General features: G+C 42.8%; 1 protein-coding gene across 2 annotated transcripts in view; it reads left to right on the forward strand.

The window, feature by feature from the left end:
• The window catches only part of LOC138511534 (granzyme A-like), a 235,246-nt gene that overhangs the window by 93,866 nt on the left and 123,525 nt on the right, over positions 1-17,855 (forward strand). For both annotated transcript variants that reach the window (XM_069627272.1, XM_069627273.1), the window contains exon 3: positions 8,710-8,848. In XM_069627272.1, the coding sequence (XP_069483373.1) occupies positions 8,710-8,848 (139 nt within the window). The remainder of the gene's footprint in view (positions 1-8,709; positions 8,849-17,855) is intronic.

The raw sequence follows: 17,855 nt of genomic DNA on the forward strand, positions 1-17,855 counted from the left end.
TAATGTCTACTATATATTCTTGAAACTCTGTGTGTAGTGGAGAGGTTGATATTGAGTTTAGATGTTCTGGCAGTGGGGGCCGCTCTAATGTGGGCTTTGACCAGAAAATTGCACTTGACCTAGGCCAAAAGTTGCCAGTCCTCCCCCGGTTTTTATGTTAATAAAGCAGATGCATTTCCATTTTTCTAATCTATTTGTATTTACATCGCAGAGTGCCTTAATTACTAAAACCATGCATTGCACACATTATCCTGACATTGCAGAGGGATCCAAAGAAGCAGCATGTAAGTCTCTGGCGGGGTATAGTGCCGGGTCGGAAGAAGGAATCAGCCACTTTAAGCACATTTTAAGGGTTATTTTATTTAAACTATAGAAAAAGGCCTATATCTCCATATCGCTAAAGGGATTACACTGCCTATCTAAATAACTAAAGGTGCTCGTCTGTCATCAGGAGGTCCAAAATAAATGTCCTCAGTCCAAACCTAACTCTACCTGACTCTACCACTAACATGTAGAACTCAAAGTAGGCTAAATGAATGTCTGTCTTCTTCTGGTCTTTTATTATCTCCTCATATTCTATTTATAGATATGTCTTTCTTTCAAACATATATTTCTTATATCAATCTTCATGGATTTTCTCTACATATCTCCTTTACAAGCTCTTGTCGCTCTTCCAAAACATTCCTCGTTCTTGTACTGTCTTTAGTTATATGCTTATGACAGCTTTCCTTGAGGCACTCTCTCACATTCTTGTCTTATATTTATATTTATTTATATTTATATTTATATTTATATTTTATATATTTTTTATATTTTTTATATTTATTGATTTATATTGTGCACAGTGGACCAGGAAACCCCCTCTGGGAAAATATTTCTACATACTGTCCCGGGAGGATAGCTCAGCGGCAGCGTGCGCGTCTTGGAAGCAAGACGACACGAAGCAACAACGGGTTCGATCCCCGGGTCCGCGCTTAGAAACCTCTGGGTGTTTAAGCGTGTTATAAATACGTAACTAAGACAAAAAAAACAACACAATTACACAACTAAGAAAAACAAACAATTCCTGTAACAGCGCCTCGATGCCTGTGGGCTGTGTGAGCGCTTTATAAATGTTAAATAAAAATTAAATTAAGATAGTGTGGTTGCATGCTGGACCCACAACCCACTACAACGCATTCACTAATTGATAATGAGCACCAATTGCTCAAATCAATTCTATGTATAACCTTCAAGTCAGACAATCTGTTTGTTGTCACAGCCATGCATATATCTTTGGTCGTATATCTCTCACAGTCTTTCAATTCAACCTCTCCTAGGTTTGATATGACTTTGTCAATTTGAAGTCTCCCCCTCTCTAGGGTTCTATGCATTGGAGTATTACTTCTCTTATACTGTTCACTTGACAGTCTTATCTCACAACACTTATTACATGTTGTTGTGGTGTGTTCTCTGCACTCTTCCGTCCCGGATCTCATGGGGCCTTTCCCCTTCTTCTCGGGGTATTTGTTTCCAGTCTCTTTTTACTTCCCATACAGGGTTATTTGTTATGTTCTTTATTGGCTTCTCACAACTCCAGTTAGGCTGGTTTATTATTCATATATCATCCTTATGACTGGGATGAGTTTCTCCACTCATATCCTGTTACCGTGGCGGCCTCCCCATTCACTCTGGTACCTTTGTGTATGCAGGGGAACCTTTCAGTGCTTGGCACTCGCTCGGGGTATTCGACTTTGTTGTCTGGATTCACCGTATTTGGATTAGCCAGCATTCCATTCTAGGCTTCACTGCAGGCTGCTGCCGTCTATGGATGCTGACGGTAGGGAGCTGCTAACACTCCCGGTTATGATGGTCTCTGCATTGTTAACCAGGCATCTCGCTCACCACGGTCCTGGTCACGCCACCTTGTATGGGATTCCTCTTCTCATTCTGCTAACGACTTCCGCTGGACTCGCTGACCGTCCGGCTTCTCAAGTTGGCATTCTTCACCTTAATGAAACTTGCTGGCTCTACGGCTTGCTTCTGCTTTGCCTCTACAAGGTGTGCTTACGTCAGTCGGCTTCTCCTGCGCACCGTACGCTCTCTCTCTTCGTAATCCACTGGTAGCAGTTAAGACATGTCTCTTCCTAAAGAGACATCCTCTTTTCCTTCTGATGACTGGTTCGCTTCAGCATTGCCTGCAGCCATATGTAAGGAGGACACATTATTCTTCATAGCAGGCAGTCCCATATATGCTGATATGATGCTTTGTCTAGGGAGTTCCTCATGGGAATGAAAGTCCTTGTCCCCTAAGGGGGAGTCACTCCCAGTGAGGTCCCACTTTCCCAGACCATGAGGCAGGGTTTTGCAGAGCAGGCTCACCTCCCTAGCCTCAAAGGGGGCGGGGGGACAAATACACTTGATTTGTCACAGCATACATCTAGTTCATAATGTTTACTAAAATGATATAATGTGTCCATAGTTAGTAAAGTCTCCAAATCAAGGCTATGTGATTGATTCAGACTCATATATTTGGCTGATAAATGCCATAAATTAATATGGTTGATACTAAGATAAGTTTGCCTGAAGGAGTCCCATTCTAGTTTCTTACGCATGATGAGATCCTTATTGGCACAACTTGACTTTGAAATTTGGAATTTCTCTGTATCACACTTCAGGTGCTTCAGTAAGTCTCGCTCCGCCATGTGGCTCTCTTTATCATACAGAGAATCTCGAGAGCGGACAATTTGTCTCTAACGTTTGATGCATTTTGTAACATACAGAAAGATATTTATATCCAAGATTGGATCAGTAGAATGGGATGACACTCTTTTAATACATATTCAAATTTTATTCCATCAATTCATTACACGAAAAAAGTATTAAATGAAGGGAAATATTATATTTCCAATACCCATTGATGCATAAAACACCTTGGGTGTTCTTATTGTGTGAATGTCTGAATGAATTTTATGTGTGTGGCCATGATTGTTGGTATGAAATTGTGTTTTTTTAAATCAATTTTTATGATATTTAGATGATTTTTTCGTGTAATGAATTGATGGAATAAAATTTGAATATGTATTAAAAGAGTGTCATCCCATTCTACTGATCCAATCTTGGATATAAATACACTACACCTGAAGGATCAGGGATTCGAGTGCAGGACTACTCCTTTATTTTTCCTTTACATACAGAAAGATTACAGCAACCAGGCCTTGATATATAAATTCAATGGGAAATATGTCTTGAAATCCTCAGCAGAAACACTTCTATAAAGTAGGTGAAATAGCATGAAACACTGTAGTAGCAATTTTGGGTCAATCCAAATTAACCAATTTGTGGCAACGCCTATTATTGGTAAGCCTAGTATCAGATGTGACAAGGTAATTCGATAATGGCTTTCAACTCCCACATTATGCCCTTCAAGTGAGACAGATCGTGTCATAATCACTTTACATCTGTCATATGAATGATAGGGAGTCCATAAAGGTTCAGCCTGTTACCTCAGTAACCTGTATGACTAGAGTAAGCATACCATCTAACAATCGGTACTAGCCAGAGGTTGGCTGGAAGCCTGAAGTCCCAAGGTCTAATATAAATAAGTCAGTTTAAAGAATAGAAATATCATATAAAGGTTCAAACCGGGTGTCGGGATCACCAGCCACCAATTCCAAGGGTCCCCACTTAGTCGTTTACACTACTGTAGTTAATAATCCTCTCAAGTTTTGCTATTGCAAAGGGTTTGTCATTAATAATGTTATTTCTAGAATACAAATTTAACAGCACAATAAATAAACAAGACAGCTACATTATTTCTAAATTCATTAGGTTAGGATGGTTAGTCTCTGTTTGTTTTGTAACAACTCTGGGCTTAATATCAACCCAGATCAATGACTTGGGTTGACCACTTAGTCCCTGTGCACACAGAAGGAACCATCCACAAAGCTAGACTGGAGACACACAATATAAAAGGATGCCAATCATGACCTTCCAGCTTACGTTTAAGACCAGCAATGGTCCAAGACATGAGTGTAAATGATATTGTTGGTTTATAGATTATCAGAGCAGAGCCAGGGGATTTAAAAGGGCTGTCCATTGCAGGGATATATGTGGCTGTTCAGATGGAATAGAAATGTGTTCTTCTATACTGGTGAGGTTGGCCACTGAGCCTGGTGGGGTATTGGAGGAAATGTCCAAAGGCCTCTTATGTATTTTCCTTTCAACAATCTGAGACCCGTGGGTGGACAGAAAATATAACCAATACATTATATAGCATCCACGATTGACTCATCCCGAAATGTAACCTACAATAGGTCCTTAGTAAAATTAGAAGGATCAGACCATCTGTCAACCTCTTGGCTATCTTCATGAATAATGGAGGAACACCATTTTATGAGCCGAATCCTGTGAGAAGCTGTGTTTGTTAGACCATTCACGCCTTCCCTCTTGTCCTTATCCAACATAGGAACATTTGCCAAGATAAAAACATTAGGGGGTAGTTTCACCAAAAATCAAGGAAATGTATCTTTGTATGCTGGGCCAACAGATATTTGCATGCAAGTGTTAGCAAGCACAGTCTTGGGAGCATTGACCTTACTCATAAAGCAGGAACAGCATATTCTATGTAACTAGTTTTAGCTGAGAAAACTTTTATGACACTCAGCAATGGCAAAAAGGAATCAATGTTCTCATTTCAATTTTACAAGATGTCTGTTGGTAGATATTTATGTTTAGCCTCACTATAATTGCCTTGAAAATCAGGGAGATTTAACTCCTGCCCTGTATTACTATTTTAGCACTTATTTTACGTGAGACTATATTTTATGTAGGAATGTCGAGTGGAGAGGCTATTGCCACATTAGACACATTTTAAATCCTGGTAAAGGAAGGCGTCACCAGTGTTGCAATCAGGTCTATTTTACTATGTGTGACCTTAATTACAGGCATCATCCAATAATTCCTAATACAGCCTGGCACTTCCAATAATCTATTTTGTGTTCTGTTTTAAATGAGGCAGGCGTGTACAGTTCTCAACCTTCCAGGTTATTTTGGTGTTACATTCCTTTTGGGTATGTGAGGAACATCTGTTATTGCTATTGGAGGATCAGGTACAAGGGAAACAAGACCAGAACACATTGAAACCAATAGCTCATGTATGGCATGTGCTTTGCCAGCATCAGAATCTGAGATGATAGATAAGGGTGAAAACATGGTAGTAAGATGAACACACTCAGCAACAGTAATCACTTTGTCAAGTGACGATGAACATTCAGGCAGATCACTACGTAATGAATCATCTTTGTTATTGTTCTTTAAGTGGTAAGCACCCGTTCCAAGGGCTAGAACAGGTGTTAACGACCTGGGACATTAACACCGTTCCAGCCCTTGGAACGGGTACTTAACGTTATTAACAGCTGTCCCATTGGCTGGGATGGGACTAACTGGAAGGTATTTTCTTTCCGTGTATGGGTTGCCTCGTGGCGTCCTGTTCAAGGAAATAAAATACTACATAAACATGACAGCCATGCAATAGGAAGGCGGGGCTCCGTATGGAGTCCCTCTTCAATTTAAATGGTGGCCAAAAGAAGCTGGGATAGAAGCTGCAGGTGCTGCGGCGGTTTCACTGCCACAACAATAATCAGGTAAATCGGTATTGGGGTGTGGGGAATAAATACTGTTGGGTCGTGGGGGGTAGATGGCGGGCAGGGGAACCAGCTATCAGGTAGCTTGGAACACAGGCTTAGATAAGCAGTTTCAGCCCGCGTTCCGTGCCTCCTGATTGGCTGGCTGCTCCACCAAGGGTGCTAATATGTATTTCAGAAGGATTGAAGAATTCCGGCCCCTTCCTGTTGGGATCCTCTTGGCATTTTAAACAAGGGCAAGTTTTCTGCATTAGTGATATTACGTGGCAGAGAATTTGGTTGGGTATACTAAGCAGTTTCTGTACTTTCCTAGCAAAGGCTAATTTGTCTTGCCTGATCTTATTTTTATCTTGCAGACACATCACTTCCACACATTTCTTATCATTATTTCCATTTTAATTTACTTCATTGTTAAAACCTCAATTTGCGTTCTGGGTGGATACGATCAAAGGAGGTCTCCATCCTGAATTTGTTTCTGTACCACCTTCACGTAAAGTGCAAAACTGCATATAATTGATGTGAGAATTATAACGTTCTAAAATGTATTTTGAGTTTTGATGAATAAGAAGCTGTCTTCTAAAGGCGGCAGCACCAGGAATGTCTGACAAGCTTAAGCTGATGCCAGAGTCTGACTCCCGCTCTCATGGCAAGCATCAGTCTTACTCACATAACAACATCCAGTAGCAGGCCACAAGACAGTCATAGCCAGCGTAACCCTTTACCTCTGCAGGCTTGACACAAGGGCCAAACACCCAGGCTTTTCTCCTTCCTTTCTTCAGGGTTGTGGGCAGTGCCAAAAGCCTCCCCCGTCCCAGCACAGTCGTGCCACAGGCAGCAGCGCTGCTTCCTGTGGCGGGCTTCGTCACAAAGGCCAAGAGTAGGGGCTTTTCTATTTCTGGCCTCATGGGTAGTAGTGGGTGGGGCCAGCAGTCTCCCTCCTCGCAGTACAGTGGCGCAACAGACAGCAGCGCCCTTTCCTGCAGCGGGCTTCGCCCCAACGCCAAGAGCCCAGGCTTTTCTCCTTTCTTCCTTCAAGGTGGTGGGCGGAGACAACAGCCTCTCTCCTTGAAGCACAGCAGTGTCACAAACGGGGACGCCTCTTCCCACGGCGTTCAAAGCAGTTTGCTTAACAGGATTGGGAATAGTAGTTTTGGGGGTGGGGGAAAAGTATGAATAAAAAAAGGGGGCGTGGGCTTTTTTTTAAAGAGTTATAGTTCGTTCAAAATGTATTTGTTGTTTTGTGATTCGTTAAAATCACACATAACCGTGAATAAGGCTATAGTGGAACATAACAATGAATGAGACAAGTGACTATTTGATGTATTGACAGGTTGGACATCATCAAAGCGCCTGCATTGCAGTTCCATTCCACTGCTGCTTTTATGGGTGGTTATTATTATCCTGTATTTCAATGATAAAGGCCGTTTATACTGTGCACTATCACCACCAGAGTGCTCCCCTGACGCTCTGGTGGATCTGAAAGACAATAGGGTAGGTTGCGTTGGTGGCACACAGCGGGAAAAGGGAGAGCGAGAGTTGTGATCTGCTGTTGACAGTTTTGGTTTTGTTAACACTGTTCGCCGAGCATAGGTGTGATTTCTCGGTGGGTAGTCTGCCATGTGCTGTTGTATGAGACTATGTGGGGTTTGTTTTGTTGTTGCAGTGTAGTGAAGTGCGTGCGGATTGCGGTCCAATAGGTATGGTTGTGTTTGTTTAGCGTTTGAGAGGTGAATGCAGAGAGGTTGTAGCGTTTGGGTCATTCCATCTTACCTCCTTGCTTCCGACATCTGTGCTAGGGGCCTCTGCCCCCTGTTGTGTTTTGAAGTGTTCCGTGGTGGGTCAATCTCTGAATTTTCTGCATGGTAGTGGCTTGTCTACATAACTGACTAGTGGACTGTGGTGCAAGTTGGTGGTGATGCATCCCCCACCCCCGGTGAATGTTAGGGTTGTTAAGGGTCTGCTCTTAGGTCTTAGGTCTGCTCTTAGGAGTTAGAGGCTATCACGGGATGCACCTGCCAACACCTCCTTGGGTTCCAAGGGTGGGTGTATATATAATTCTCCAAAGATGTCTGGGCACCCGCTGCTAAGATTCTGTGAGACGGACAGTTTTGGGGAAATGATTATCTCCAGAAATGAGAAGCATGCCCCAGACTCCAATGGAGTTATAGACGTTTTGGCAATTTTATCTTTACTTCCAAATCCTGAATCTCTCCAAATTATTTGTTTATTCATGGTTTTACAAACATTTTAATGTTGGGATGCGTGATATGAAAAATTAAATGAGAAAGAGAATGAGAGAAAGAACATTATATCGGAGTATGATATGCTGGTTACTGTTAGTAAGTATTATCATTATATTTAGTATTAATCACATTATTATTACTTGTATTATTATTGGTATATGTAATACGTACTGCTTTAGATTATTATTTGTATACACCGCCTCATGTATAATTTGCTATGCTAGCTGTTATAAAATGTAAACGCAAAAAATGAAAAAATATGAGAAAATGGGAGTAGAAAGACACTCAATCATTAACATCATAAGTTACAGCGCTATTTATGATGTTCTTATATCGGTATATTAAACATATTGCCCCAGAATATCAAGTAAAGAAGCAAGAAAATTAAGTACGGCTCATCTTTAGTAGCCCATCCATATTCAGTGGTTGTCGTAAAAATGCTCTAGACTGGCAAGTGCCCTCTTCATACTTTAATTCATTCATATTTTATTATGCTCTTCATTATCGGAGACCAGTATCTAAGCGCAGGAGTGGGATTCAATTCTGTGTTGCTTTGAGTTGTCTTCTTTCAAAAGACAAACCAGTTGCCCATGAGCTATGCTCCCGGCACTGCTTGATAGCAAATTGAGAACACAGAGACAGATGGTTAAATTGTCTAGTCAATATATTTTAAAGTCAAAGGTCAGACCAATCTATATAGTTTATAAAGCCTGCACTCACTATCTATGCTGACCTTGATTGAAGAATACATTATTTTCTTTTTCCATTTGTTAGAATCCAGCGTCGATTTGCAGCTCTTGAACCCCTCACAATATTGTTAACAAATTGTTCTTTGCTTTCAGAGATAAAACAACCAAGGTTATTCTGGGAGCGCACTCACAATCAAAGAGTGAAGTTGAAAAACAGACATTTACAGTAAAACATCACTTTCAAGACAACTATGACGGCAGCACACACGAAAACGACCTCATGCTTCTTCAGGTACAACCAATATTGATCACTGAGAATGTGTAAACTTGTTAACCAGTTTCATTGAGACTTGAGTTTACTTAGATAGGAGGCATCTTGCTGGTCAGAAATGTATATTTTATTCTCTGATGGGAAGTCATCACTCCCCAATGTAAGAACATAAAACAATAACGTGAATCAAATTAAGCTTTGTTAGGCCGTGGTCATAAGTGCAAATACAGGTGTACATCACCACTCACTAGCATTGAACGCCATGGTTAGGAGTTACAGGACAATTATGACTCCCACAACGACCTTACCCGTTTCGTCTATGGATTTTAGAATGAATGAGGATTAGCAAATTGATGCTTTCTGCACCCAAGACTGAGGCCCTGCTATTGGGGCGTAGTCATCTCTTTCGAAGCCCTACTAGTCTTCTCACTCCATCAAGCATGTTTGGTCCAGTCCTTCCATTGGGCAAGAGAGTACAAAATGTACGATTACTTTTTTCAATGCCGCCAGTTCCATTAGAATGTATCCTTAATTCCATCTTTTTAGCAGGATCCAGTGGTAGGGTTTCTAATGAACTCCAAAGTGGACTATGATAACAAACTCTATGTGGAGCTTCCATAATATCAAAGTTGATGTTACCAAGACAGTCGAAACACGGCGGTTAGTCTTATTTTTGGCCTAAAGAAAGAAGGCCCTATCAGCCCTCTCCAGTGCTCTTTACGTTACGTCAATAGAACATGGGTCTGCAACCTGCAGCCCTCCAGATGTTTTGAACTATGACTCTCAGTATTCCTCACCATTGACTATGCTGGTTAGGGCTCATTGGAGTCACAGTCCAAAACATGTGGAGAGCTAAAGGTTGCAGACCCCTGCAATAGAAACATTGTTTTTAAGATCTTTCGTCTCATCTTTCTTTAAATACACTCGTGTTCTACCACACACTTCCCCTGGGACCAAAGCCAAGCTTTATTTGCTGAAGAAATCTTTCTGATCTTCTGTCTGATGCTGCATTTCAAGCCTTGGACCATTCTTCCATTGGGAATTCATCGTAACATGTGACAAGGTCAGGAATATAGTACTGTCAGAACAGCAACCAGAACCCTCTCAGCCGGCACGGGGAGCCTACCAGTCCATTGCCAAAGCCTGTCCTGCACCACAGGTGGTTTAATGGAGATGAGAGGGACTCCAGTCCCAGACTCCCCAGGATGCTTTTTGATGCCACGTTCCCAACTTAAATGCCTACCATGCATGTCCTGGGGAGGCCTCTTATTTTTCTATTGCATATTTGTCACTAAATCTTTCCAGAAGACACAGCGTTGTGACAAGAAGAAAACAAATCTGCGTCACAGCCACTGAGCCTATCCCATTGGGAAAATACAGTAGAAACATCACTACTCGATATGCTGAATACACACCACATCCAAACCAGAGAAGACAGACAGCAGACAGACCAACAAGCAAAACACTTCTTATAGGTTCAAGACAAAGGGAGAGACAAACTGTTAAGCCAGGTCGCGATCATCACAAAACCAACGACAGAAAAGAGGGTGGGGCAAAGATCCTTTTCAATATCTCCCGGGAGAATGGCCAACCCAAGAAGGGGTATGTTTGCTAGAGATTGGCCCAGGTACACAGGTGACCAGGGAGAACAATGGGAACCAGAAGACGTGTTGGAAGCGGGCAGGGTGGACTATAAAAGCCCAGCCAGCATGGAGGAGATAGAAAGGAGTTAGGGTGAGGTCAGAAGTGCAGCAGGAGGATCTAAAGACCAGTGAGGAGCAAGGAAAAAGTGGAGATGAGTTTGAGAGTGACAGTGAGCATGTTTTAAGCATTGTTGTATTTGGATAGGTTGTGTCCAATTGTGTAGATGTTGTGTAGTGAGAGTGTAATATATATATGAACTCTTGTGCATATACGTAAGAAAATAGTTGCTTGAAATTATACATTATTAGCTTCTTATTATGGCCTTCAATATCCATTCAATCAAAAGAAGTAAATAAAGATGTTATTGCTGAATAATTAAATCACCACCAGATCAGTCCAATAAGGTATGATAATCATGTCTCAATTTGATCAGGTATTACACGTATGCCATTTTTAGGGCTTATTTTCTACGCTCTTTTCTGGTGGACTGATGTATAGAAGGCCAACCTAGTTTAGTGACAGGGACAACTCTGTGAGCTGTAGCCAAACCAGTTGAAGGTAGCAAGACAAGGCAAGTCTCAGGAGTAGTGAGCCTGGCAAGGGGTCCTTAATTAGTACACCCAGTGAAAAATCAAGGAACTCACTTAGACAGTTAGAACAATACTTATTTATTAATGTACATATAACAATATGGAAAATGGCTACTACCATGTCATTGTATCACACAATACTAAATAAAAGATACATATATACAATCACTTCAGTATGGCAAAATACATAACAAACCCCTGCAAAGGAAGTTAAGTATGCAGCACTTCAGGTCCACAGAGACACAACACTAACTTTAGAATTCCATCCCTAAGATGTATGGGGCCTTGTACCCAAATTTCACTGTATTCCACACAGTTTTGTGAGATGGGAAAAACGTAGTAGAGGGATTCTGGGGTCCAATGAAGAGTACTAAAGGGTAGAGAACAAGTTGGTTCTAGCTAATAAAAGTTTCCCCCATTGTTGGAATGCTTGCGCGAGAAAGCATGTCAAATCCAAACTGTTGCAAACGTTTCTAAAAGTTACCAAAGCTTTAAGAGGGGGTTAGGGGTTCAGGTAAGTACTGATACAACTCACCCCCATACTCTGATTCTATTTAGGACTTTGCAGGTCCTTAGAAGAGGGTTCAAGGTTGCTTTTTCCACCTTCAGCCATGGTCCTTGATGCCCAGGGGTTGCAGATTTGAGCACTTCTCTGGTCGGTGACAAATATTGGTGCAAGGTCTTTAGGATGGAGACTGCAGAAGAACTCGATGCCGGTCCCCTCTCAGCACAGGACTGGATGCAGGAACTCTTTTTGGATGATGGCCACCAATGTACAGCGACGCGGGGACACACTTTTTATGGTCGGACTTCACCTTGTATCTCAGGTCCCCTTGATGCTGGTACCACAAAATCTGGCAGAGATGAGTGCTGTAGCACAAGCTGTTGATCCCAAGTTCCAGGCCTCAATGCCGAATGGCGACATCTGCAGCACGGTAGCCTAAACTCTGAGTTGGGCAGCCACTGGGTGATCCAGGGGCACTTCCAAGGGCTCTTCTTCATAGGACCCCGAGCTAACATCGAGAATGGATGTTCCCTCCACTCCAAGGGATGAATACTCCTTTGCAGGACTTCAGAATATCACCTGCAGGACAGGGCTCTTCTCAGACAGCAGCAGACGTTGGTCTCCAGGCCTTCCTCCAGCAGGTCCAAAGTCCCTTTAAACATCTTGCAGCTGGACAGAATACTTGGCTTCAGCAGGTTTGTTTCAGGATCTCTCTGGAACTGGTGCAGGGCTCTTCGTTTTATTCAAAAGCCAAGTAAAAGCCGAAACTCCCACTAGCCAATCCAAGATCTGTCTCAAACACACCCCAGCAATAGTCCAATTAGGACCACTGGAGGCACAGCTCATGCATACCATTCAGACACACTGGAACCAGTTTGTTGATTGGGACCAGATAGCCCTAACCCGCTTCCTGGCAGCAGACACACATAGCCCTTCAGTAGCCTGCAAAAAGCCTCTGCTTTCCGTGGCACTGGAAGTTCATATAAGGATTGTCCTGCCCTCACAGGTCAGGAAGAAGGGTTAGTAAAAATAAGGCAAAGGAACAAATGAAAACCTTGTGGCAGGGTCATGTTTGGAGACTAGCCACAGTAGGCAGCCAAACGAGGTAAATGTGGTAAGGCTAAATCAAGATATACTAAAAAGTAGCAAAAAGTAACTGCTGCCACCAGCTTGTCTCTTAGGCATGCCTAAAGTAACCAAACATCCTCTGAGTGTTAGTCTAGGGCAAAACAAAAAATGTACCCTAGTGCACTGCATTGTAAGATGCATTGTACAATGATAAAAAAAGTTACCAAAAGTGATAACAAGTTACCGATAGTGGCAACAATGTAACAAGATTATGAGATATAATGTTTCCCACTACTGACAGCCTGAAGGACATGTCAGTTTCCCTATGACAAAAGCCAGTGTAGTGAAGCTGAAGGTTTCACTTTGTAAAAGGTTCAGACAGGACAGATTGAAAAATAAAAGCAAAACGTTTGTGGGTCCATTAAAATGGAGGGAAAGGTGTTGTAAAGAGAAATATTTCCTAAGAGCCATTCAGCCAATACAGCTAGTTCAACAATTTAATATATGCACCAATAATAGGCAGTTCACTGGCGCAATAAAACAACAATTAAACAGTGTGCGAGAGTGGATCTGTGGAATAAGTAGAGAAAGAGAAGAGGGGAGGGGACAGTAACAATAGTTGATCAGAGTGAAAGTGTGTGTGAGAGGAGAGAGAGACGAGAGGGAGAGTGCAAGTAGTGGCACGAATGAGTAGGTAATGAGCTCGAAGTAAGTTGGCTGGTGGAGCCAGGAGGAGGGAGAGGCAGCGACAGAGAGAGAGGGTGGGAGTGGGGTAAGATCAAGACATGGGGGAGGTGGTAAAGAGGTAGCGAGAGAGAAAGGGTAGAGAAAAGAGTAGCGGAGGAGACCAGTCAGATCAGAATTAGGGGGTAGAGAGAGAGACAGAGGTAGACAGGGAAGTAGTAAGGAGGGTAAAAAGGTTTAAAGAGGAGATGAGGAGACTGAATGTGGATAGTGATTTTGGAGTCAGCCATTGAGATGGAGAGCGGAAAGGATTGGAGTTACCCAGAACTGTGAGACCTTTAGAACATCACAGTGGAAGTCAGGTAGAGCAGGGCCATGTTAGAAGCAGGATTGATATAGACTGTAGGGGTAACCCGGCAGTAGTGTTTGGTAATATAACTAGTTTGGGGACACATGGGCTAAGGAGATGGAAGCCCATGTGGAGATCATAGAAATACTTAGGGACCACTTTAGACTGGCACCTCATCTGGCTGAAGAGTTGGCCATCATATTATGTATGAAAACTGAGAATACATGTTACTTGTGGTTATTAAACAAAGTTGTGACAATCATTGAATGTGACAGGTTTGGGGACTTAACCCTGACAGAAGGTCTGGGGGGCTCCTATCCATACCCCCCATTACAAGTTGCTGATGGTGCCACTCTCTGTCCTCCTACACCATCCAATATGTTTATATCTCATATTCTCTATTTTCCATTTGTCAAACCACAACGCCCACCGCTCCCAGAATACATCTTGGAGCAACTAAGAAAACTCAGAATGGAAACAAAGAAATGGGAAATCCAAAATGTGACAACTCAAGCAGACTTTGAAAAAATATCATGCACACATAGCACAGTGCAGGTCAGAAAATGCAAACAACTCACTGCTGCAATCTGGAACTCGTTAAGATCCACAGCACACTGAGGAAAGCACAGAGCAGCCATGCCAAAACTGTGCTGAGATGGGGGCAGAGCTTATGTTTTTTTCAAAGCTTTTCCCTGTGTATCCCAGCCCCTAGGAAAAGGTAGGCAGCCTCCTCGCTTCACACAACATCCACATTCACCAATACACAAATGACACGCAGATCTACCTCAAGATTTCCACCATCGAAGGCATTCATAGGCTCAAGGCTTGCCTCACATTGATCCAGTCGTGGATGTCCAGTGCTTACCTGAAGCTCAACCCCTCCAAGACTGAATTTCTACTGCTCACCAACATCGAACACCATGACATCCAGATGTGGCTCTGTGCTATGAACCTCGAGGGATTCACACCCAAACTGGCCACCTCTGCCATGTGTTTTGGGTTCAGCATCGACAGACACCTCCCCTTCAAACAGCACAAAAAAAGGAAGAAACAAACAGCCTGGTACCAACTTTCTCTCCTGTGGAGAATCAATTCCTACATCGCAGAAAACAACTTCAGATCCGCTGTCCAAGCCTTGGTCCTCTCCCTCCTGGATTGTGTCAATCGCCTTTTGGAAGGCTTTACGGTGACAACCCTGGCACCCCTGAAATGTATCCTGCATGCGGCAGCAAGACTCATTAAAGGACTCTGCAAATTCAACCGCATCACCCGACCCTAATCGAACTTCACTGGCTCCCACGGCAAACCTGTATCCTTTTCACATCCTGTTACATCATCTACAAGGCTCTCATCCTGAATGCCCCAAGCTACCTGCATGAGAAACTTCGCATTTCCGGAGGCCTGTGATCCACGACAAGTAAGGAAATGTGCAGACTTGAATTATGACGTTGAAGCAAGGGAAGAACCAGAAGCCAGGCCTACGATGTTACGCTCCAAGACTCTGGAACCTCCTCCCCGTCAACATCAGACTTGACCCATCACTTCTAGCTTTCAGAAAAGAGCTCAAAACCTTTCCTTTCAAGGAATTACTCTTCCTTAACAACTAGGTACACACACCCTGCACTTCCCACCCGACCTGAGACTCTGATATCTTCTACCCTCTGTCTCCATTGCCGGTTAGCTCCCCGCTCATTTTATCTCTGCTTCCCTAACTGTGTTCTTCCCCCTATGATTATAAAGCGTTCTGTTGCTTCCTGAAACTAGGGCTGCGCTCAATAAATACCCTAATAATAGTAAAGATTGGCCCACAAAGTCAGGTGAGCGCTGTAACCAAAGGAAGGGGAAGTGGAGTTAGCACCAAAAGATGGAAGAGGCTCTGCAGTATAGGGAAAGACTGAAGGTGAGGTATTAGATGTGAGAGGCGATGGTATCATGTCCGTGGATTTGAAGTTATGAATGAGAGAGTGTTTGTGAGAGTGGAAGTGGGAGGGGGTGTTGGTGGGGGTAAGGAGGGGTGAGAGTAGTAGAGTGGTGAGGTTTCAGAGTAGTTGAGTGATGACGGTCGAGAATAGCAGGGTCAGAAGGTGTAAGAACAGTAGAGCAAGAAAGGGTTGAGAGTAAAGGAGTAAGGTGGGGTGAGAATAGAAGAAGGAGGAGGTGTGAGAGGAAAGGAACAAGCAGGGTTGAGAGTGCAGCATATCAAAGGGACGGGAGAATGAGGGAAGAAGGTGAGCAAGAGAGATAGGAGAGAGGGGTGTGAATGCAAGAGAAAGGGGGGAACTGGAAGGAGTGAGTGAGCAAAAGAACCAGAGTGCTCTGTGATTGGCACAAGACAACCATTTCTGTTATTTTTTAAGAAACCTGGGAATTTCTAGGAGAGGTTGTCACTTTAGAAGAACTCCTGTGGGAGAAAGATAGATTAGACTGTTGCCTTTAGGCCCTTGCCTCTAGCCAGTATGATTTTAGAGAGCCGGGGTTACCAATCTCTAGTGGTCATCAGCCTGGGTAGGGTGGAGGGAGCCCATGGGAAGATAACAGAGAGTGGGGTGGCCATTAATTGGACCCCCTTCAAAATTCTAATAAAATCCCTTGAAATGTGTTTAAGACTTGGTGTTACTGAGGCCATATGCAATATAAATTAATGACATTTTGAAGAATCATAAAAACTTTACTGTCTTGGTCACTGGCCATTCCTTCAGTTATGTTTATGTTTTCTTTTTATAGAGCGCAAATATTCACCTTCCAGGGCACCATGGCTCTGAGCAATACCTACATTATACACATCTAGCTTTTCTTCAATATTTGTCTCATGGTAGCTGAAATAAACTACAGCTTTTCCGGATATCTTTAATGAGTTCCAACATTTAAGATTCCTCTTTGGTGGATACTGGAATGGAATATCAGAGTGAGGTACCCAGAAAAAAAAGCATGTTTACATAATATTGCGTATTGACTTTGTGTAAAGCAATATGATGGAAGTATTTACAAATTAAGCACAATTGGGTGTATTTTTGAGTGATTTCCTAATAAGAAAAGTGGATTGGTCAGTGTAGCACACTTTGTGAGCTATACACAGTGCTTTAAATTCTGCAACTGGCTTTCCAATGTAATTGAATCCGTGTTCCAGAAATACAGGGTCGTCTGTGAATTCTTAAGAGCTTTCTCTTTGTAGCATTCTGAAATATTTGGAATTTCTTTATAAGAAATTAAGGTACTCCTATGTAGTACTACAATCCAGTCTAATCAATATAAATGCATTAGTCAGCTGGACTTGATGGCTGAAAGAAAAGTAGTCCATCAGATCTCAGTTGGCCAAACACATTCAAACCCCTTTATCCACGTGGGCGCTCATGTTTAGTTGACCATCTATAGTAACCCACAGGGGTATAAAGTACACCAGTAATCTGCACTCATCATACTTTTAGTTATATGCGAAGTAACCTCCTGACAAGATTGATCTAGTAATCACCAAAGTAAAATGTGCAATAATATACATTAGTACCCGGCGAGAGCTAAGCAGAATGCAACACGCATTCTGATTGGCTCTCGCCGGGTCCTTACCCGGACGAGAATCCTTCGATTCTCGGCCGGGTTTCCAGCCGCCTTGACCTCGGCGGGGGGCGTGGCAGCACCTCAGCCAATGAGGAGGCTGGAAGCGGGGCTATCCCCACTCCGAGCCTCCCTGCGGCTGAGAGGCTGCCTTCGCCCCGCGCCTAGGACTCGGGTAAGGCTTTTTTTTATTATTCCCTTTCCTCCCTCCTCTCCCACCCCCACCCCCACTTACCTTCTTGCTCCTTCGCTCGGGCCTATAACTATGGGCCCAGGGCATTACCTGAGTCGGTAATGCCCCAGCCGCCCGGGTCATATTGCTTAATTTAAATATGAACCTCTTTCTACTCAGATCGAGCAGTCTGACTATAATCAAGCACAATTAATACGTCTCAAGGGTTGAATTTTAATTTTCATAGCCACAGCCGACATGTGTTACGACCCATCATCTTTTTCAAGGCTGATATGTGAGCTATATTTTCTCATACAGTACAGTATCAAGTCCATCTTAAACCATTTCATATATAAACACAACCATATTTGTACCATAATTTGCATATACATAGCAATGTCAAAGTTGGGAGACAGAAAAAAGAAAACAAACAAAAGACATGAGGACAACTGAAAATATCTTTTCTG

This window comes from Ambystoma mexicanum, chromosome 6p (genome assembly GCF_040938575.1).
Source record: "Ambystoma mexicanum isolate Mex_15411 chromosome 6p, UKY_AmexF1_1, whole genome shotgun sequence".
NCBI classification, from domain to species: domain Eukaryota; kingdom Metazoa; phylum Chordata; class Amphibia; order Caudata; family Ambystomatidae; genus Ambystoma; species Ambystoma mexicanum.